Below are 23,626 nucleotides of genomic sequence, written 5' to 3' on the forward strand. Positions count from 1 at the left end.
GGAGTCAAGACTAGTAGCAAAAAAAAAAAACAACAGCTCTAAAAATGTAGCATGCTATATTGTCCCAAAACCACACAGAGCACGCAGCACGCTGAAAGCACAATTGCTCTGTTGAATCAGAAGAGTTCAGAGCAGCTCAGAGTTCAATGATAAGGAGAACAAACACCGTGATTGCCTTATTGTGCCTCGCTAATGTGGAAACCATTAAAAATCCAGCAATGAAAAAACCTGAGCATGTCGTCATCCCAATTGTGACCAAAACACAGCAACAAAAAAGATGTTTCCAATTTCATCCTAAAATACCCATATCAATGGCAAAAACTGCTGCATCACCCGAAATATCAGTAATAAACAACAACACACACACATAAAAACACAAACATGCACATGCATAAAATAAAAACTAATTTAATCAAATATTCAATTAATTACAAATGGATGTATTAATATTTGCTCAAAGATACAATAAATTATAAAAACACATGCAAAAAAATTAAATGTTACAAATCGTACAAATAAATTATTGATAAGCCTATTTATTTTACAAGATATTTACAATGTCCTGAATGATTGGATATGTTCACACGCGGAGTTCTCAGATGATCAGCAAAATATTATTTGATAAAAAATACAAAAAAGAAATTATAATAAAAAAACATAATATCGTAATTAAATATTGAATTACATTTACTAATATTAAATGTAATATTAAGCATTCATAAACATTTGTATTACATAAAAAAAAATTATATTATAAGTGAGATTAGCAATTAATTTAATAAGATATTAACAACATCCTAAATTATTGAAAATGTCTTCCTCTCTCGGATTATTAATATTAGCTCAAAAATACAAAAAAAATTAAAAATATTTCAATAAATGAACTATTAATATTAGATTTTTTTTTTTAAAACACACACACACACACAATCTGAGCATGTCCAGGTCTGCCGTCCATTCATTCAGTCAACAGCTCTAGATCCTCCATGAACCTCCTGCAAGCGTCCTGTGAATTAGATCAGCGAAGGGAAGGGGAAACATAAAACACGATTCCACCCCCAGTCTTTACACAACAGCAGCAGATATGAAATGATACTCTTTATGCAATTAGAGCTGGAGTTAAACTAAGCCACCGCCGCAATCTTAAACCAGCCTTTTTCACTTGCCAACAACAAACTAGAGGCTCTACTCGCTTCAAAAATCTGGGTTTACTTCACCTCCTCCCTCCAGTCTCCGGTCCACGTGAAAGACTGTGTGAGCCAGAGACTTACCATGAGGAATTACAAACACACGTGTGTTTGTGGCGGGTCCTAATCACATAATGAACATGGCATGGATCAGCCCAGGCCTTACACTAGAAATAACACACAGAGCTGGCCTCAGGAAGCCAACAATCACTGGCCATTCGTCTGCAGACTCCTGGAGGAGACCTGGATAGTGAGATAAAGGGATCATATGATGCCAATCCAAGGTTTCCTTTCTCTTAGAAGTGTTACAAGCTTGGTGCATAAAGAAGGTCTGTAAGGTGGCAAAGACTAAAGTCTCAAATCCAAAGAGATATTCTCTAATAAAGTTAAGAGTTGTTCACGCCCCCCTAAAATGACTCTTTCTAACACGCCTCCACATGTCTACATCACGATGTGGAAAGATTTGCGTAATACCGCCCAAATGTTTTTGTCTCTGCGCTCCAGGACACACAGCATCAGAGTTTAGTAAGGGGCGTAACATTTCCGTCACACGCTTGAGGCATTCGGCCAATCACAACGCATGAGATAGCTGGCCAATCAGAGCACACCTCGCTTTTCAGAGCAATGAGCTTTGTAAAAAACAACGCGTTTCAGACAAGAGGAGAAACAATAATGTACAGTATGTGGATTTTTTTTTTAACCTTAAACCACATGAACACCAAAAACACAAAATAATGTTCTTTTTAGCAACACCATTTGACCCCTTTAGGCAGGACTAAGAGGAAAAAGGCATAATAGTGACAGTCAGATGAGTCTCAAACGTCCCTGTGGTGCTTCTCTGATCCGGCAGACTGACACAAAGGAAAGCGGTAGTTGACATATACTGTGTGATCCATGAGGAACAAGCTGATTCATGTGTGTGGATTAAGCATTTCTACTGGAATTCAGCGAAACGGAGATGGGTTTACAGTGGCTCAAAGATGCTTGGACACTTTCGAAGTGCTGAATGTCATTGTGTTAGAACATTTTGCCCATTATTAAAAGAAATGGTTCACCCTCAGGTCATCTGAGATGTAAATGAGTTTGTTTGTTCATCAGATTTGGAGAAATTTAGCTTCACATCATTTGCTCACCAGTGGATCCTCTGCAGTGAATGGGTGCCGTCAGAATGAGAGTCCAAACAGCTGATAAAAACATCACAATAATACACAAGTAATCCACACCACTACAGTCCATCAGTTAATGACTTGTGAAGAGAAAAGCTGTGTGTTTGTAAGAAACAACTCAATCATTAAGACTAATTAACTTCAAACTGTTGCTTCTGACTAAAATATAAGTCTTCTATCCATAATATAACAATCCAAAAAGAAATCTCGCCTGAATCAGGAGAGAAATCTGCACATATCAGCCAAAAGCAAGGGTTTACAAGCCAAAGCAGCTGTAAACAAATGAGTTGTTGGATTTTGATGTGAGAGGACAACAGAAGAAGGAAGCATTATAATGGATTACAAACTTGTATTTTAGCTGGAAGCAATGGTTTGAAGTTAAGTAATCGTAATGATAGATTTTCTCTTTCTTAAAAACACACAGCTTTTCACTTCCATTAACTGATGGACTGGAGTGCTGTGGATTACTTGTGTATTACTGTGATGTTTTTATCAGCTGTTTGGACTCTCATTCTGACGGCACCCATTCACTGCAGAAGACCCACTGGTGAGCAAATGATGTGATGCTAAATTTCTGAAAAAACAAACCTGGATGACCTGAAAAAAAAAAAGAAAACAGCTAATTTTTATTTTGGTTGAACAACTGCTCTAATGCAGAAATTACCATTAACTAAATAATAAAAAATAAGAAATTATAATAATAATAATATATAAATACTATTATAATTTGATATTAACAAATATTACTTCTGATTTTTTTTTAAATCTTTGTCTTTGTTAACTAACTAATGTTAAAACATAGAACCTTGTTGTAAAAAGTTACGAAAATATCCCTTCTCTCCGAACTAACTTCACTTTACCGAGCCAGATCTGTGATGTCTTTCAATCACCTCGGTCATTTTTAGTTTTCCTCAAGTTCAAGCACAAAGAGTCAAAAGTTTTTCCTTCTTCATTCTAAACTTGATCGATTTCATTATTTTTAAATGTTTTGTTTAAAGCAGTGCTTGTGCAAACTCTAAAATAAACGTCTGGATTGTTTCTAGCGCAGTGCAATTCATACATTGTAATGTGGCTGAAGTGAGTAAATGCTTGTTACTGAATTGAAAAGATCAATGAATTGAACTAATAAATGCAAAGAAAGGCTCTGCCTTGACTGTGATCTTACTGTATAATCAGAATGTTCCCATTATAATAACATAACTACAAACACCACTGATCAAACCACCACAGTGCATTTAAAGCAATCAGACCACACAGAAAATCCAACCAATCATGCTTTTTTCCAGCTCCTATCTAAGAGGAACAGACAGTCGGCTCAGAAATCCGCTCAATCATCTTCCTGGAAACATGCACTAGCATCTTCTGGTGGAGAGCTTGTAAGAAATCAGCGCTATTGTAATATTCGGAGATGGCAGATGGGCCGAAACAGCAATAAAGTGTTGCATCACTTGCTCCTCGCAGAGATCTGGTGGTTCCTACTGCCTCCCAACACATGCTCTCTTCACATTTACACAACACCTACGGTTTAGAAGCAACACTGCACAAAAACGGGGTTTTATATTATTAGTAATAGCCTACATAAAAACACAAATAAATAGAAATATTAAAATAATAAATACATGTTTTATTTACTATTATTTTATACTAGCAACATTTAACAATAAGTCTCAAATATGAAATTTAACTATATCTGGATTCCAGGCGTTTCTATTCAAACGCCAAAACCGCAAAGTGCGGCATTAATCTGTGAACCGATCAGATTTTGGCATTATTCACCTGTAAACCTCACGCTACTGGAAAGCTGAAGGTGTGACCCTGTCTGCGGCTGATTCTTAGGAAAGTTCAAGCTCTCATAGGGAGCCGGGTTCTTCTCAATTCTGCTTAAATGCACCAACGCATCGTGCAAAACTCGAGCGCACAAGTTCATAAGCGCGCGCTCAGATCCAGTGCTGCGCGAGCACACACCCGAGCTGCTGAAGAACAAGAAGAAGACTGCAGAGACTGTTTGTTACTGAACACCGAAACAAATCAATGCCACATGAATCCAACAGCATAATGTAACACCCCGCACAAGATGAGCCACCGGACTAGTACGAGGTTACTATAACGCAGTGCGTGATACAGCGGAGAGCCTGAAAGCACAAACCTGTCTGTCCTTTCCCGAGGGTCTTTTCTAAGCGGTACGGTCCCACGTAATTGGCATGAGGGGAAGTGTTGTTTTCTTTCCCAGACAATGACATTTTCCCCGTCTAAACACACTTCGGGCGGCGTTGCAGTTCTTGGGATACAGCAATCCTCTTAAAGCTGCGCTGCACCGGAGGACGCGCTTTACTCCAATGTAACGGTGTCTGCTTCTGTGTCTGCTGCCCGTGTCGGACCGAGAGTCTGTGGTCGAGGAGGGAACACGGCTCTTTTGACCTCTTCGTTTCACGGGGTGAACCGGGCGGCTTATGATCCGACTGGCATCGCGGAGACCTGCACAGCTTGTGTCCGCCGGTGGCCGGTCTGCGAATCCGCCGACGCTACTACGGCGAAGGCGTGCTGATTAATATTCATGAGCTGAGCTGAGCCATTGGGTAGTCAGCAAGCGACGTCAGCGTGATCGAATTAATATGAAAAAGCCAGTATTTTTTTTTAAGACTAAGAAAATAAAAGAGGAACTTTTTTACGTTTATTTATTAATTACACGAGGAATTCTGTATGTTAAATAAATGAACGTGAATTATACTTTATAAATGTGAACCTGGAGCACAAAACCAGTCTTAAGTCGCTGGGGTAGGCTATATTTTTAACAATAGATTTATAGCTTTTTCTTTTATGGCAAAAATCATTTAGAACATTAAGATCATGTTCTATGAAGATATTTTGACAATATCATAGGCCCACCGTACACATATCGAAAAATATTGTTTATGCATTGCTAAAAAACTTAATTTGGACAACTTGAAAGGTAATTTTCTTAGTATTTAGATGTTTGTTTGTTTTTTTTCAGATTACAGATTTTCATATAGTTGTATCTCAGCCAAATATTGTCCTTTGAACTATGCATAATTTGAAAGCTTATTTGTTCATATTTTTCACAATTTAGTCTTGCATTGTTGTTGTTTTTTACTAAATACAAATTTATTAATAAATTATTTAAATATTTAATGTATTTATTGATTTCATCAGCATTAACGTATTGTCACATTTGGTAAATTGCTTTAACGTATATGAAATCTACTAAAGAAGCTAAGCCTTTGCCATTGGACGATGGACGCTTGACGTCATAATACATATTAATGAGTTTCGCCTTTGTCGTAGTAGAGTTAGTAATTTGGCGCGTGATCCGCAGCGCTTAATGTTGATTGACGGAGAAGCTCGCCAAGCAGCGCGAGCGTCTGTGTGCTGCAACCTCAGTCAGTCAACAGCTGATGAGCTCTGACAGCAATGCAATGACTGTATAATTATCAAGATTATTTGTACATACATTTATATATTATATATTTTATCTATTTCATTGCTGTTAGAACAAATATCTGTAAAACATTTTCTGAAATAAGGCATTCTGCATGTTAAATAAACAAATACATGCATAAACAAATAAATAAACACATTTTACAAAATGCATTCCTGCATTATTAAACATTCTTCTTTTTGAAAAAATTAAAATGTTCTATTTACTAAAATAAGTATTATTTTATATAAAATTATATTATATATTAATATTAATATATTAATATATAAAACGATATGATTTTACCATGATTATTTTAAAATCATTTCATTGAGCAAATGTTTAGAAAAAAGTTAGTTAGTTAGTTAGTTGTCAAATGTACATTTTAGTTTTTCATCTAATATTTATATATAATTTAAATCTAAAAATCAGTTTTAAATTACCAAATTTAACTATCAAAATTCTTTGAATATTTTTGTTGTTGTTGTTGTTTTGGGGGTGTATTATTTATATAATCAGTGATTCAGATGAAAATAAAAATAATAAAATGTAAATAAATAAAGACCTTTTCATTGTTCTTTGATTATGAATCACTTTCCAATGTTTTTTTGTTTTTTTCCTGCTATGATGTCACACGTGTAGGACGTGTAGAGAGAAGCAGGTTGCGGTTCACTGAGCGGAGTGTGTTTATTTCACAAGAGCAGTGTGTGAGAGAGAGCAGCAGCCAGTGACACGCTGACTCTGACTCTTCACAGCTCTACATCACACACACACACACACACACACACTTCAGCTGTGATGTGGAGCTGGAGACACACATTAGCAACAGTTATGCTCCAAATTATGTCAGGAACAAAATTAGTTCCTCAAGACAGATCTTGATGTTCTCCTGTGAGACCTGCCCTTCAGGTCCATTCTGCTTCTTATAAGATTGCACCACATTAGGAACATAAACTTACCTTGTGACTATTAAAAACATGAATGAATTCAGATATACTGCATTCTCTGTGGGACTGTCACATGTCACTTCTGCTCCTCATCTCTGGCCTCTTTAAAGAACCATCTCTTCCTCACCTTTTTATAATCTGAAGAACCTTCTTTCGCCACAAAGAAGCTTTTGTGACACAGAAACGTTCTTCAGATGTTGAAGGTTCTTTATGGAACCATTTAGACAACAAAGGGACTTCTATGGCATCACGAAGCACTTTTATTTTTAAAAGAGTATATAGCTTTGATTTAGTTCAGTAGAAATGTATTCAGTATGGAATTCAAAACATTATTAAACTCAATGTGGCCCAAAAGTTAGCATGCATGTAATTAATCTATAAATACGATAATTTATTCTATACTTCTATATATATTTTTATAACAAAAATGTTAATTTAATTTGTTTGTTTAGTTTTATTTTATTTACCGAAAAAAGAGATTTCATAGTTTTAGTTTTAGTTGATGAAAGCTGCACCGATTCCATCAATACAAACTCATATCATAACAGAAATTCAGAACTATTTTACATTGCGGGTGAATCGGTGGCTAATTCGACTCATTCAATGTTATTTGTATGCTATTGTACAATTTCCTCACACTCCAGTAATGGTTATGTTTAAGGGTGGCTTTGATTTTATGTCATATGAAATAAACACTCCTTCAATAGTTACGTTTTCTAAGTTGGAATTCAAAAGAAGATGCTTTGAAGAACTTTTCAGAAGTTTCTGTGTGTACTGTATTATTCAACTCAGTGTGGTCCAAAACGTTCAAGCTTAAAAATAATAATAATAATAATTAATTAATTACAATCTGTAGAATTGATATAACTGACTTCTATAATGATTCCTATTGTCATGTAAGTTTTTAAGGTTCTTCACGATGCCATATTAGTCCCTTTGTTGTTTAAATGGTTCCAAAAAGAACCTTTAACATCTGAAGAACCTTTCTGTCTCACAAAAGCTTCTTTGTTGATGAAAGAAGGTTTTTCAGTTTATAAAAAGACAAGAAAGAGATGGTTCTTTAAAGAAACTTTGACTGAAGAACCAAAAATGGTTCTTCTATGGCATCGCTGTCAAGAACCTTGTAAAGCACCTTTATTTTTAAGAGTGTAGCCTATTATTAAACTTAATGGGATCCAAACCTTTAAGCTCCGAAAAGAATAGCATGACATTAATCGATAGAATTCTTTCATATTTCAGAAGTTTATACTGTGGATTGGTTTAATAATAAAGTAATGTTCACTGGTCCAGTGAAGCACCTGACTCTCGCCTCCTCGTCCACAATCACAGCTCTCAGTGAGGAGCTCCCTGTGAAGCATTGAGGAACATCTGCACACGTTGTGTGTAATCACGGCTGCCAGCGAGTCCCTCGCTCCCCTGCATCACAACGACTGTGAAATTAATCAGGAGGCGCAGCGAGCGGCCGCACCGTTTACATGCTGACGACCGCAAACCAAATAAACTCGGTAAATAGCGTCCGCTGTACTTTTGATTTACAGTTGCCCCGTCCTCCGTGTGTGAGCAACCGGGCGAGACGGGAATAGCCTATTATACAGATGTATGCTAATGAGATGCAGATGGACATATCAGATAGAAAGGGTGAATCCGGGGAAAGCGTTTGGAGATCTGAAATGACTTAGCATGATGCTACAAGAACGTCCGCTAAAGGTCTGTGCTAATCTGTCTCGCACTTCAGAAGGTAATGATGAGATGAGACGCCTGTTGTTTGTAACACAAACTAACTTCCAAACATTTGCTATCGCTCGCAGCTATGATTGGATATGTGCTGATTTGAAACTTGCAGCCATAAATTGCAGTTTATTTTTGATATTGTATTCTACAGTGATAAAAATGGTGGGCAAACTAGATTGAAACTTACTGGGGAGTGTATTTTTAAATATAAAACTTTATAAAAATTTTCATTTATTGCATCTGTGGGACTTAAAACAGAATACAAATTTTTTTTTTTTTTTTTTTTTTTTTTACAAATACTTGTTGATTTTTCTGATTAACTGGAATGAATTGGATTTTCTACTCTACATGAACCGTGTAGAACGAACCAGATCACTAAAATGAATCAGACTGTTAAACTCTTCATCTAGGACTGTTCAGGACAAACTGATTCACTGGAATGAATCAGTTTCATCTCTTAAGACAAGAACCATTTAGGATGAACAGATTCAGTGAAGTGTTGTACTTTCTAAATCTGCATGTAAGAGAGAGAGAACTGTTTAGGATGAATTGATTCACTAGAATGAATCAGACTTTGCAGCTTTAACATGGGAGAATTAATCTTTAAAGATGAACTGATGAACTCTATGACAGAAATAACTGATTCACCTCTACATATGAGAGAGAGAGAACCATTTACAACAAACCAATTCACTAAAATGTGTGTCACTTTCATGATTTACATGAGAGAATGAATCGCTTAAGGTGAATTGGTTCAACAGAATGAATCAAAGTGTCCAAGTCCTGCATATGAGACAGAGAACCATTTAGGATGAACAGAATCAACAGAATGAAATGAACTTTCGAGTTTTGTATAAAATTGTCTGTATATAACCAATGAGCGTTTAGAACAAATCAATTCACTACAATGAATCAGATGTTCCACAATGTTTTAGGCTGAACCAGTTCCGTTGAATGAATTGGATTATCCAACTCTACTACTGAGAACCAGTTCACTAGAGTGAATCAAACTTTATAGCTCTACAAATGAGAGAAACAGCCTCTAAAACCAGTTTACTAAAGTGAATTTTATTTTTCCATTCTACTACAAAGAGAACTGTTTAGGTTGAATCGGTTCCTCAGAATAAACCAGATTTTACAACTCTACATAAAAGAAAGTACCATTTATGATGAACCGAATTAATCAGATTTGACAGACAGAACAGTTTATGATGAACCCTTTCACTAGAATGAACCAGGCCTTCCAACTCTACAGATACATGTTTAGGTCAAACAGATTCAAAAGAATGAATTGACATTTCCAACTGTGCATACCGTTTTAGGATAAACTGATTCAACAGATTCAGCATATGTTCGAAAGCAGTCCTTTAAGATGAACGATTCAGTAGAATGAATCATGATTCCTAGCTTTACACGAGATAAAGAACTGTTTAGGACAAACCGATTCACAATTAATTTAATCTCAACATTTGAGAGAGAGAACCAAAGAGATTGAATATAATAAATCAGATTTTACAAATCTGTGTATAAAAGAGAGATCCTTTTAGTATGAATCAGTTCACTGCAATGAGTTCATCCAGGACTGTTTAAGATGAACTGATTCACTGGAATGAATCAGACTTTCACGACATGAGCATGCATGATTATTTCCTCAACACATACTTAATACAATCTGACATAAAACTGCTCTTTATCTCCTCACACTGATCTTAGATCAGCAGCACAGATTGTTTGGATCCAGCCAGAGGAAGCTGGTCCAGGATCAGTGTGAGCAGAAGCAGAGTGTGATTAATTGATGGATCAGCGGCAAACAAGGAAGCCCATTACAGCCCATCTGTAAGCGTTTAGGAGCTGGAGTCTACTGCTGCATGAGCCACACTTCAAGAACCCATAAATCAATCTACTGATTGTTTATTTGCCCTTAGACTTCAGTTTATGACCTTGATTTCTGTGTGATAAACGTATGAATGTGATTATGCCAGCAACGTTTGTGTTCTCTGTCTTTAACATGTTGTATTCGTTGAAGTTCTGTTCAAAGCTTCTCCAACTTTCAAAGATCAATTTTTCCAAACGACACAAAATAAAAGATAATAGAGGAGAAACGGGTGAACAACATCTGAGAACAGCATGAAAGCACGGGCAGAAGGAAGGGTTTCTCTGTTTCTAATGAAAGTGCTGCCGAAATCAGAAGTTACTGTCACCGACGCCTGTGGTGAACTCTGATAGGATCATTTAAGGAAGAGAGGAAAACTGAGAATGATGAAATGTATACCTGTGATGCAAGAGTTGATAAACAGGAACATTACAGACAGTGTTCACACTTCATATTTCTGACGTTTGTTTTCCAGAGATCCTTTTGTTTTGCTGAAATAATATTTTCAACGCAGCATGAAATGATCCAAGGCAGGAGTTGTCAACCTGGGATCCATACAGTTTTTTTTTTTTTTTTTTAGATAATATGAATAATACAAAATGAAAATGACAAATAAAAGCTAGGCCTATATAACGTGTGTGTGTGTTTGTGTATGTCTGTGTATGTGTCTGTGTAAAATTTATTGTATTATATCTATATATATTATTATTTTTTTTTTATGGTGATTTTCTGTCAAGCTGCTTTGGTGGAGAAAGGAGTGTTGCGATGCTGAAACCTAATTTAGAGAAAATCTTTATATATCTTTATATTAATCTTTATATCGCCCTTAAAAGTACAATTTGTAAGATCTTTGCAGTAAAATATCGTAAAACCAAAATCCAGCTGATTACTAACAATATCTCTAATGTTTTCAACTGCTTGTAAATCTTGAGAAATTTCCCATTCTAAACAGTGACACGGGGCAGTGCAGTCGCCTGTCGATGACGTTAGTTAACCTTTGTTACGATAGACAGTAAAAGAAATGGACACAGCGACCCCATTGGATTCAACGGAGACAAGTGAAGTCAATTAGAAGCACACACTTCCTGGGGGTCGGGCGTACTGCGCAGACTCAAACTGAGCTTGATGACGTAGATATCACGTGAGCAACCTGTACGTCTTCTAATCACTGTGCCAAGAGAAATCTGAATCACCCACTGAATCTTCCAGAGAAGGCGAGCGTGAACGGGAGCAAATTTTGGTAAGTATTCTGATTAAAGATTGCCTGCGAGATTCTCCTCCTGTCCATACGGTAATTTCTCTACTGTGCGACAGAGAGTCGCTGGTTATGACGCAATCGTTAGCCTATTTTTTACAAAAACTGCTTCTATGGGACCATAACGTAAGATACAAGGTAATGGAGCCTTTTATCTTTTATACATTTTCGTGTTTCTTTAGAAATAATTAATGGACAAATTAAGTATTTAAACGCCTCAGGTGTAAAGTTATTCGCTGTCAAAGTGACGCCAAAATGAATGGGAGTCAATGGAATGCTAACAGCAGGTGGGGGTCCGCTAGCCAATGGCGGCGCCCAGGGGTGCTTCAAAAAAATATGAAACCCTGCCCCCGTTTGTTACCACCTTTACTGACGTAGAAACCACATGACAACAGTGTCGTGGACAAATGCGGAAGTAGTGTCTAGCGTCCAGCAAACCACTTGTTTGCTTCTAGCAGTTCCTTATTTACTTCTTCTTGCACATTTTATGGTGGACTGTGTTACTTATTAATGGAACATAATTACTGTTTACCATCAGCCGCTGGTTCTGTCGACAAGAGAGCTCCCGTAAACTTGTTTTTTACTCGACAGGTGAGTTGTTTTGATTCGTATCTTTACAGAAAACATATGCTATTATAATGGTAAACAAGATTAGTATTATGGGTCATACACGGCAAACGTGGGGCATCGCATCTCTAGACCCGCGCGAGGACACGCATGATCCATAATCTGATCACGTCTTTGCATTGACTTTGTATGTAATCTACTCGCGCAAATCGGTGAACTCGCATTTGAAAACTATGACATCAAGCACAACATTTATAAAACTTTACCTCATCCGTTAAATCCATGATTTAGATTTCCGTCTGATTGATGGCCGTCAGCGGTTGAGTAGAAGACAACAAATCCCATCATTCCACGCTCTTTCTTAGCGTCATCAAACCACAGGATTGTTATTGTTTTGGTAGTGCGCCCTCTAGTGGCAGGTCAACCTGTACCTTACACACTGTTTAAATAGTTCTTTGTCATATTTAGCTGCCTTTATGTTTTAAGAAGTAGCTCGCTTTGCAAAGGATCATTATATTTGTTGGTCTTTGGCATTTCCCATAGCTTCTGTAAGAGTGTGGGCTCGTGTTTCAGTAGCGCTGATGGAACTCAACCAGAGCTTCACAGTCATGTTATTAGATTAGTGAACAGAAACTTATTTATGTGGCATGTCAATTTAGCCGCAGGTTTGTTTATTATCCATTGTTGGGTCACATTTAACTGAATTTGTGTGTGTGTGACAGTGTGTTTGTAGAGGCAAGTCTGAATGGACAGCCCAAATGTGCACAAATATGACACCTGATCTGTTTCAGCAGTGCGCCCTGGGAGAATGATGGATCGAACAGACCACCACAACATTCTCCAGCTTCACTGCTGCTTTATTGTGCCTTGCAGCAGCACATACCATCACACACACACACACACACACACATGCTAGGTTTCTGTGAATTATTGGGACCTTCCATAGACTTCTGTTACTTCTTATATTTTCTATCCCCTAACCCTAAACCTACCCCTTACAGAAAACCTGTTTGCACCCACAACATCCAAAATTCCAAGGATACTAAAAAAGTTTTAGTATCCTTGTGTGGACATTTGGTACACAATGTAACATAAACAAGAACATACTGTACATAAACAAACACCAGCTTTGTACACCAGCTTTGCAAACATGTAAAATGCAACCCCTTGACGCCACCTTCTGGACATATAAGTGTCATTGCATTTTAGTTTTGGGTGTTTTATTTTACATTTCAAGCTTGTGTACGAAAACCTCACTTAAATAACTCGGGCATGTACGTTTACGTTTTAATAATAATAATAATAATAATAATAAAGTTAGTGGTAGCATGGTAGAAGGTGGTAATACATGGTTTAATTTTGGTCGTGAATTAATACCAGATTCTAACTCGTTATTTAAATGGTATTCCGAGGTAGCTACTACTAAAAACCATATATTTCCATGGTACAGTTGTTTTCATAAGCGAGTTGAGGTTGTCATTAAGATTGGCTGTGAGCGTTTATAATGTGTTGCTATGTGGTTACTAGGCTATTCAGAGTGGTTGATACTTATTTTTTTACTTGAAAATCATCGATAAGTTTCAGTCTGTTCAACAAGCTTCACAATTTCAGCTATCCTTCATGTCTGCAGCACAAACACTGTGATTAATGTAAGTACGGTTGCGTTTAAAATCGCATTTTTCCGAGCAGTACTATTTTTGAAGGAAGTACTTTGCTATATTGTAAATTATATATTTATGAAACTGTGTAATAGCTAGTTATCCAGAAGTTTTGCTATGTTGTCAATGTCATGTGACCTACCTGCGCGGAATGCTGTGTCTGAAATCGCTCAGTCATTCACTAATCCCTATATAGTGTATGGCAGTTAAATTCACTGTATCAGGAAGGAGTGAACTGATAAATAAGTGAACGGATTCGGACGGTGACGTAGCCTATACACTACGCGTTAGACTTGGAGCTGTTGCAAAAACCTTGCCATATGTACTTGTATATTACATGTAGCCTACCTAATTTTAGAAAATAATATTAATAGCAATAATACTCAAAATTACTTTATATTGCAGTTATACATGCCTCCGCGTCAGCTTTGTGGTTTCATCGATGGTATATAATTATTATTATTTTTTTAGAATGAATACACTGCTGTGATTAACGAACATTTTTAAATTATCCACCAAATTATCATAATTTTTGTAAGTTAACAACGTTGCCTCCTGAGTAAATTAGTCAAATATTGAACTGAGTTATTGTCTTGATAACATATTTTAATATAATGTAGGAAAAAACTTTAAACAGAAATAATAAAGATGTAAACGTCATCTCTCATTCAAACTCGTTCGCTCTCGCTTAAAGCTCGACGCTACTCCGCATTGGATTGTGGGAAATAGTGATTCATTAGTGATTCTATGTGTACTTTTCACATAGAAATACTGGGAATTCGGCTGTACTACTCTTTCACACATACTGATGTTGGCCTGCTATGTAATGAGGAAGCATGTGCATTCGGATACAGCTGTTGTTAGCTAACGCTAGCATTGTTTACAGTCAAACTGAGAATTTGGGGGTGGTTCAGATAATTAGCTTTGCAGTGTCTAAATAATTAGAGGTTGTGTACTACACTGTGGAAAACAATTTGAAAACATTGCAGTAAAATCAGCTGGAGTCGTATAATTAGTCACATCTCAAACCACTACTCTGGGGTGCGTCTCCCAAAAGCATCGTTAGCTAACTATGGTAGTTAGTTCCACTGAAATCTGTTGGTAATGATGGAACCTGCGACCATAGTTGCTTTTGGGAAACACACCCCTGGATTGTTTCTCAACACCTTGGACCAGCTTTCATCAAATCTGAGGGTTTTCTCGTAACACTGCACCATGCTGTTCATCTCTGAATTGAGATTGATTATTCACAATCATCTCTGGGTGCATTTGAACATCAGTTTTACTGGATTAAAAGAAATTTGAAAGGTAATTTAATCTCGCTGCTGAAAATACAAAGGCAATGCCATAATTTAGCCTAAATATAAAGCACATGCAGGTACAGCGAGTTTGAGCTCGAGTCCGTCATCTGTGACTCTCAGGTTTTAGTGGAGTGAGGGATTCCTGTTTGGTGAACGGGGGGCAATGAAGGAGGAGAAAAGATGGATGTGAAGGGGGAAGCCGACGACAGCTGCTGTAAGTACAGGGCGTCCGACCACAGAGTGGGAGTGATTATGGCAGATGTATTTCTGCAGATGTCTCTATTCCTGCTGCGTCTGACTCGCTCCATGCGCGCACAGAGATGGATCGAGAGCAGTGGTTTGGACAGACTCTTGCTGGGCTGTGCGGCTCCTCACACACCACAGACACACTGACTAAAACACTGCACACCAAACACAACATGTAACACCTACAGATGTTTTTGCAAATGTTAGCTTCACGAGTTCACACTTACAGAGCAGAGTAAAGTTTATGCTTAACCTGTCCGGGGAGAGCGTTTAGTCCGGACCCAAGCGCTTCATGCTACCATGTCTTTAGCAAATATATCATTTTGGTAGCACTTTATTTTATAGTCCTGTTACTCATGTGCATACTACAATAACTAGGGGCTAACCCTGAGCCTACCTCTAAAACTCGCCCTACAGTTACCTTATATTAACAGTACTTTCTTATGTACGTACACTGTAAGTGCAACCAACAATTTTTTTAGACATTTATCAAAATACAATGTTTTTGCACATTACAAAGCAATGTTGTTAATTTACTGTGGTAAATAATACCATCGTTTTTTAGCTTTAATTGTAGGTGTATTTTTAACTTTAACTACAGCCTAATTTTTGGTCATTATTTTAGCTTTCACTGTAAATTTTGTTTTAGAATGATCTTTAGTTAAAGATGAAATTTAGATTTATTTTTAGTTCAACTATAGTTTAAGATTTAGCATACATGTTATCCTTTATTTTAGCTTTGGTTTTAGAATGAGCTAGTTTAGGTTTAGTTTCAGATTTGTCTTTGTTTTAACTGTAGTTTAAGCTTCAGCTTAAGATTGACCTTTTTTTCAGTTTCAGAGTTAGCTTTCGTTTAAACTTAGTTTTGGCTTTAGTTGTTATTAATTTCAGTTTAGCTTTAGTATCGTCTTATTTTGGGGTGGGGCGTTGTGAGGGGTTGCATATATGCACCGTAGTAATCTAATTTCTGAACATTAATACCATATTTTTTGAAAATTGGTTTCTGGAAATGGTACTGTGATATTACTATGGTGATCCTATTTAGGATCAAAGTAATTCCATGTTTTCTTTTGGTTGGGTGGGGGGGGGGCATTATACACTGTAGGGAGGAAAATTATTTTAACTCAAATGTAATTATTCTGATATTTTTAGATACTGGATTTTGGACTTTCATGAGCTGTAAGCTCTAATCATCATAAAAAAAAAAATAAAAAAAAATAAAAAAAAACTTTTTAGAAATGTTTTTGTTTACCTTTAATGAATCTAGAAAGTTTACATTTTGAAATAAGTAAACAATATATATTTATTTTATATTTTGAGATGCACCTGTATATCTCAGTGTTATAACACCATGTTTCTTTGGATGTGTACCATGGAATACACTTACAATAGAGTACTATAATTGTATTTTTTTGGACCATGGTATAGTACACTTATACTTATATATTTGCTCCTTTGCTGGTTTAATTGCTTCTATTGTCCTCTTTTGGTAAGTTGCTTTGGATAAAAGTGTCTGCTAAAAGATTAAATGTAAATGTATAGCCAACTGTATTCTTGAAAGATGAATGTCATGAAAATAGCATGGTAATTTAAGTACCACATGATATACAGTATCACTACAATGGTATTACGATCTGATACCACTGATGAACCATGATGCACAACAGCACTTTTATGTGGGAGTCCTTAAATGTATCAGCTACACTCACAGCTACACAACTAGTGCATGAAGACCCACACACCCCTGACGGCAGAGAGAATGTCATGTTGACAGGGGGTCACCAACATCTTCCTCGAGAGACATCAAATCTGATTATAGTTAAAACAGTGGGTTCAGCCTCCTGCCTCACCAGCTGTCCCACCGCACACAGGCATCTGTCATCTGTCAAATGGAGCTTGAATGTGAAGGATGGGAAGATAGAGATAAGGTCACAGAGGACGAGGAAGGTGAAGGAAAGTAGAAGACAAGGCCAGACAGAGATACAGGACGGCCACACTTGACCTTTACCACCCACATGTGTCAGTGACAGAGAAGGCCGCTGGTGTGGCTTACCATTTCACCCCTCTGGGAGAAACACTATCGCTCTAAGCACCTCAATTAACCCTGGTTCCTCTCTTAACGATGGGATCACAAGGTCTCGCTTTCTACTGCTTTCTACTTTCGTTAAATTGCGTCACTAGGAGGGGTGAATCCCAACCTATCACTGTATATGAGTGATGGACAAGCTTCTTTTTTAGAGCTTCTTTTTTTAATATATATGTGTGTGTGTGTGTACTTGTTTTTCTATTCTGGTGGGGACTTAAACCTGAATACACACAGACTCATGGGGACTCGTGTCACGGTGGGGACCTAAATTGAGGTCCCCACGGGTAAACAAGCTAATAAATTACACAGAATGAAGTTTCTTGAAAATCTAAAAATGCAGAAAGTTTCCTGTGAGGGTTAGGTTTAGGTGTAGGGTTGGTGTAGGGCGATAGAAAATACGGTCTGTACAGTATAAAAACCATTACACCTATGGAGAGTCCCCACAAGGATAGCTGACCAGACAGTGTGTGTGTGTGTGTGTGTGTGTACACAAAAAAAGTTATTGTTTTTTGATTCAATACTATTTAAAAATACTTTTACTGTTCTGTGAAATGTTCGAAAGTGTAAATTGTGCTCTATTTAATACAGTAGTGTTGAATTTCAAACTAGTAAATAACATCTTTACTGATAGTTGGGGAAGAGAATCATTACAAAAAAAGAATCGATTCCAGGTTGTTGGAGAGTGATAATACACTCCACTTAGGGGAATCGACTTTACTGAAGGGCCAAAGATGTCTGGTCGTGACATGAATTAGACTTTGCCCATTATTTTCATTACCAAACCACTACACATCCTAAACAGTTAGCCTTAACAGTTAGCGATTTTCACTCTCAAGTTTTGAGCAGTGTAGGTCAGGCTTTAAACCATTTATTCAACAGAACTGCTCAAAAAAAAACTTTAAACAACTCTGAATATAGATTTTAAAAAGACGGCAAATAAATCGATTGATTCCAGAATGTTCATCTCTACTTCCAGGAAATATTAGGTTTCCAGATCGTTATGGGAAAATTGTATTCTGGTTCCTCAAACGTTCTCAAAACATAGGCATTTTGGAGTTTCCAATGTAATGTAAGAGCAAAACAAAGCTGTTCTTCGAGCCCAGTCCTGTAGTGCGCGCAGTAAGTAGCATGAGCTAATAATGAGACCCAGGTTCTGAGGAAACGATCAACATAACTACCGTATTTTCCGCCCCCTCGCGGCTGTAGATGGTAATGTTTTCTCTTGGCTCTAAATAAATGTGACTTATAGTCCAGTGTGACTTCTCTTTGGCCAATCATTCGAATAATGTATCTCATAATCTTGGACTGCAGTTATATCTGATCAAATGCGCATTATTATTCTTTAGCGTGGGTTTGACAAATTAATTTTACTTGTTTGGAACAGTAGCTACGTTAATTATGTCTCTACTTGTTTCTCTGTTTTTGCCACGGGATGTAACTAGGATTTACACAAGCTCCAGTCTTGGATCCAGAACACCTGAGAACACCTGAGAAGAGATGATGCTGACCCTCAGAGGACCCCAGATGATGCTAATCCTGAATCAACAAACAGAACTAACACATTTTGCTACAAGTTTGATTGCATCATATAATAATTGCTGTTAATAGTGTTAATTGTCTGTTTGATTGTCTTTAATTTATTTTCCTGTAAATTTCTGCCATATGCACATAAACTGACAGTCACCACTGATAAGCTACTACTTAATATTGTAGAAACTTAATTTTCTGTAAAGTTGCTTTGTCACGATTTGTATCGTAAACAACACAATACAAATAAACTTGAATTGGATTGAACTGTAAGTCAGCTGACTTGAGAGGCTCAAAGGCGGACCCTTAAGTCCCAGGACAGCACAGTAGGAGGAAGAGGCAGATTCAATCTTCAAGCTCCCCTCAGGAATTTAACAACAAGGTTGTTTTTGCCGACAGACTGGTCAGCCACTAGTGGGTGATTCACCCTAATGGCTTCCACATATACTTGGAGCATGGAAGGGATGCACCCTTTATCCAGCAACTCTTGCAGAAAGGTTTAAACAGGCTCAACAACTTGGGCTGGGGACACCAAATCCTGCCTCTCGCTTGCGAGAGAGGACTGTCCTGAATGGTATCGGCCAGGAGGCTGCATCAGACGTCCCTGACTCGCCAGATGACCTGAGGAAACAGGCAATTGGAGGGAAGACTTACAGGTGAGTGTTGGGCCAGTAGTGGACAAGGGCATATTGCTCCTTCAAAAATTAGTTGGGCAGTGAATGTTGTCTTCTAAGGCGAAGCAGTCCACCTTCCTTCTTTAAGAGTCATTTGTGGGTGTAGTTTCCGTTCTGGGACAAAATGTCCAGCTCTTGGTTCAGTTTGCCTGGCACATGAACTGCCCTGAGTGTCCGCAGGTTGGACTGTGCCCTTAGAAGGAGGCATTTTGCCATCCTGTTGAGGGAGCATGACCTGAGACCCCCATGGATTATACAGGAACACAGCTTCACCTGTTTTGGGGGGCTGAAATGCAATTTGTTCATGCAGCTACATGAAAGTGAACGAATCAGTAATCAGTATTCAGATGAAACAGGAGTTTCCCAAAAGACCATGTTCAAAAGGGAACTTTCTTTATTGAAATACCATTCTTTCTCAGTTTCCAAAACTTTGCTTTAAAATCATAATTTAGTGAAATGTTCTGTATACATTTTTTTATGATTATCTGAAAATAATAAACTTTATTTTATGGTTTTAAAGCCATAAAACGTTAAAAAGAACGTTCCTATATTATTAATTTTTTTTTTTATCCCCCAAAAAAACAAACGTTAGGGATACATTATATGTTTTCAGAGCTTTCTGTACTTTAGACCTGGTCAATAGAGCCATAATTAATTGAAAATGAATTTATTTGGTGTCCAGTTCCTCTCAGAATTTTTTTTACTAAAAATTGTAATATGAGTCAGTTTGTTCATTCACAGCGTGGCAACAAAGGGCATCAATTACGGTTGATAATCAAACCTTGCTTTCATTTACACCTCATTTAAACCCGAGTACTAACTACTGATTTCATAATTTACTTGAAAAGGAAGTCTGATAAGGGCATAAAACCCTGGGGATATTTGCTTTCCCTGTGGTGCCATAATAGCTGATTACATGAAGATCACAGTCCCTACCATGCTGACTTCCCATGGTGCATCTCTGTGGAGCCTGATCGTCTTCATCAATGTCTAATTGGGGTTAATTAGGATTTAAAATAACCTCACTGGAAATGGTGTAGTTATGATACATTTACATGATGAGCTGCTGTGAGCTTTTTCACATCTTGAAGACAAGGAGAGAAGGAAAAGTTTGCCTTACTTGATGGAGAGATGGGGAAAGTTGAAGCACAGAATAAAACAAAAAGGCTGGCGGGATGTAGAGTCATTTAATGACAAATGATGGTGCATGTAGCACCTGTGTGGTCCAATGTAGTTTGGAGATCTAATGAGACTTGCCCAAAGCTGTGATGTGATTATTTGCTCAGTCAAACCAAGCCCATATGACTGTTGTGTTGCCATCGGCCGTCAAAAGTCTCAAACCTCTGTGCAATAACCGTGTTGTGGCAGCTCACCCCGAAGACACAAACGAATGTTTCATGATGGATTGAGAGTAAACATAAGAGAAATAAATGATTTTTTTTCTCTTATGTTAACAGTGCAAATGCCATAGCTAAAGTTAAACTTGCTGTATATAGCAAAAAAGCTCAGGATTTAAAGAAAAAAAAAACACTATTTTCTGTAAAGTTCGTTTGTTTAGCTATTTTATCTATTCTTTTCTCTTTTTAGGGCTTTTCACACTGCGCTTATCCCTGTTGTTCTAAACCCTGCTTTTAACTCCCGATAGAGAAATGTTTGACATGACTACAATGTACTAAAACATTAAAAGTTTTTCCTTTGTGTTATTGAAAAGTTTCGCATACAGAGCACAACATCGGCTCCGTTTACACTCGGCATTACCATGCGATCACTGTGATCCAATCATCAGTCAATCCGGACAAGGCGGGTTTACACTTGGCAACATAACTTCTCTATCTGGATAACCGAGGCCAGAGGATGACTCTGGTGCAAAGTCGACCTGAAGCGGTGGCTTTTATTTTGCCAGCAAGTGTTCTTTACAGAGAATGAGTGTTTCTGCAGCTTTCAGATTCTCCTCTCCACCTTTCTTCCAACATTTCAAAAGACAACGGCTGGATTGTGTTTACATGACACTGAAACCCCTGAATCAGGACACAGGACAACATTTTGGCATTCTAAAAATGTGCACCTTTGAAAATGGTTTTAAAGGGGTCATATGATTCAATTTCAATTTTATTCTTTCTCTTGGAGTGTTACAAGCTCTTGGTGCATAAAGAAGATTTGTAAAGTTGCAAAGACTACTGAAATCTGTCACACACTTGAGGAATTCAGCCAATCACAACTCACTGTACAGCTGGCCAATCAGAGCACACCTCGCTTTTCAGAAATGATGAGCTTTGTAAAAATTAGAAGTGTTTAAGAAGGCGGGGCATAGAGGAGAAACAATAATGTACAGTATGTGGATGATGTGTTTTTTTAACCTTAAACCTACACCAAATACACAACATAATATTCTTTTTAGCAACATGATATGACCCCTGCAAAGTGCTTTTTTAAAGATTTAATTCATCTCAAACAATTGATTTTGTGAAAACAGTGATGTCATAAGGATATTAGGTTATGTGTTATGCTGCCTTCACGTGCTATCAGAAATGTCCTATATCCCACTTATGAAGTCGTGATTACGAGACTGTCATAAAAAAGAGTTTTAATGTCGGAAAGAATAAAGACAAACTTTCACAGTGTGAATTAACTGCTTGGCTATATGGTTAGCAACAGAGAACCAATCACGTGCCCCATATTCACATGTTTTCTACAGTCACTGAACAGTCACTGATAAGCATTTCAGCATTTGTGGCAAAAAAGCAAAATGGTGATGTTAACCACATAAAACTGATGCGTTTTATTCTTATCTTTATAGTCACTTCCAGTTCCATCGGCCTGAAGTCAATTGGTATTTTTAATTAACAGTTTTAATTAAAATAAAGTTTGTGTAAAACAAGCTCAATATACTGTCACTTTTTTTTCTACAACATAAAGTACATTATTTATATACTTGAGTTTGAACTTGAGATTCAATAATACGAAGATGCAAAATGCTAAATAGATTATGTAAACAGGTCGCATGCTGCATTTGTCTGATCAATGTCACAGACACAGCTAAATATGCAAATAAGACCATTAAACCCACAATTTTAATGTAAGGATCACAGAATGTATAAAAACAGGGACGTAGTCCATGACGTCACCCGCTGATTTCTGAAGAGCGTTTTTTTTAAGTTCAAAGTGGGCGGGGCCAACCATCGCCATCTTGGCTGCGCGTCACTCCTGGATAATCCAAAATAGGCAAAGAGGCGGGAGGTGGTTGCTGAAGCCACGCCCACCTAGCTCAACAGCAGGGACAGCAGCGGCAATCCACCAGGGGGCAAGGAACTCGACCGGAAGTTGAAGTCGGGTGGGGGCTGCCATCTTGTAGCAGAACTTCACTTGCGTTAGCATTCCCATTGACTCCCATTCATTTTGGCATCACTTTGACAGCGAATAACTTTATATCTGAGGCATTTAAAGACTCCGTTTGTCCATTATTTATTTCTAAAGATACACGACAATGTATAAAGGGCTCCATTACCTTCTATGTTACATTATGGCCCTGTATAAACAGTTTTTGTAAAAAATAGGCTAACGATTGCATCATAACCACTCGTCTCTCTGTCGCATTACCGTACAGACAGGAGGAGAAGCTCGCAGGCAATTAATTTAATATGGCGTACTGGCGTTACATTTTAAAATACTATACAAAATAATTAATCAGAATACTTACTCCTGCTCACTCACGACAAAGAACTCCCCGCTCAAGCTCGCCGTCTCTGCAAGATTAACGATGGCAGATTGCACGCACAGCTACTAGAAGATTTACATCTGTCAGACAGGTTGCTGACGTCATCAAGCTTAGTTTGAATCTGCGCGTCAGAAACGGAAGTGCTTAAAAACGCTAAAAATGGGCTTCACTTGTCTCAACTGAGTTCCAATGGGGTCGCTGTGTCCATTTCTTTTACTGTCTATGCAATCCACCTGTCACTCAAGTGGCCACGCCCT

General features: G+C 37.6%; 1 protein-coding gene across 4 annotated transcripts in view; it reads right to left on the reverse strand.

The window, feature by feature from the left end:
- LOC113043596 (serine/threonine-protein kinase BRSK2-like) overlaps positions 1 to 4,886 on the reverse strand; it is a 199,884-nt gene extending 194,998 nt beyond the window's left edge. For all 4 annotated transcript variants that reach the window (XM_026203087.1, XM_026203086.1, XM_026203085.1 and 1 more), the window contains exon 1: positions 4,500 to 4,886. In XM_026203087.1, coding sequence (XP_026058872.1) covers positions 4,500 to 4,593 — 94 coding nt within the window. In that variant the 5' untranslated portion in view covers positions 4,594 to 4,886. The remainder of the gene's footprint in view (positions 1 to 4,499) is intronic.
- Between the last annotated feature and the right edge of the window lie 18,740 nt (positions 4,887 to 23,626).

Source organism: Carassius auratus, chromosome 25, assembly GCF_003368295.1.
Source record: "Carassius auratus strain Wakin chromosome 25, ASM336829v1, whole genome shotgun sequence".
Lineage (NCBI taxonomy): Eukaryota > Metazoa > Chordata > Actinopteri > Cypriniformes > Cyprinidae > Carassius > Carassius auratus.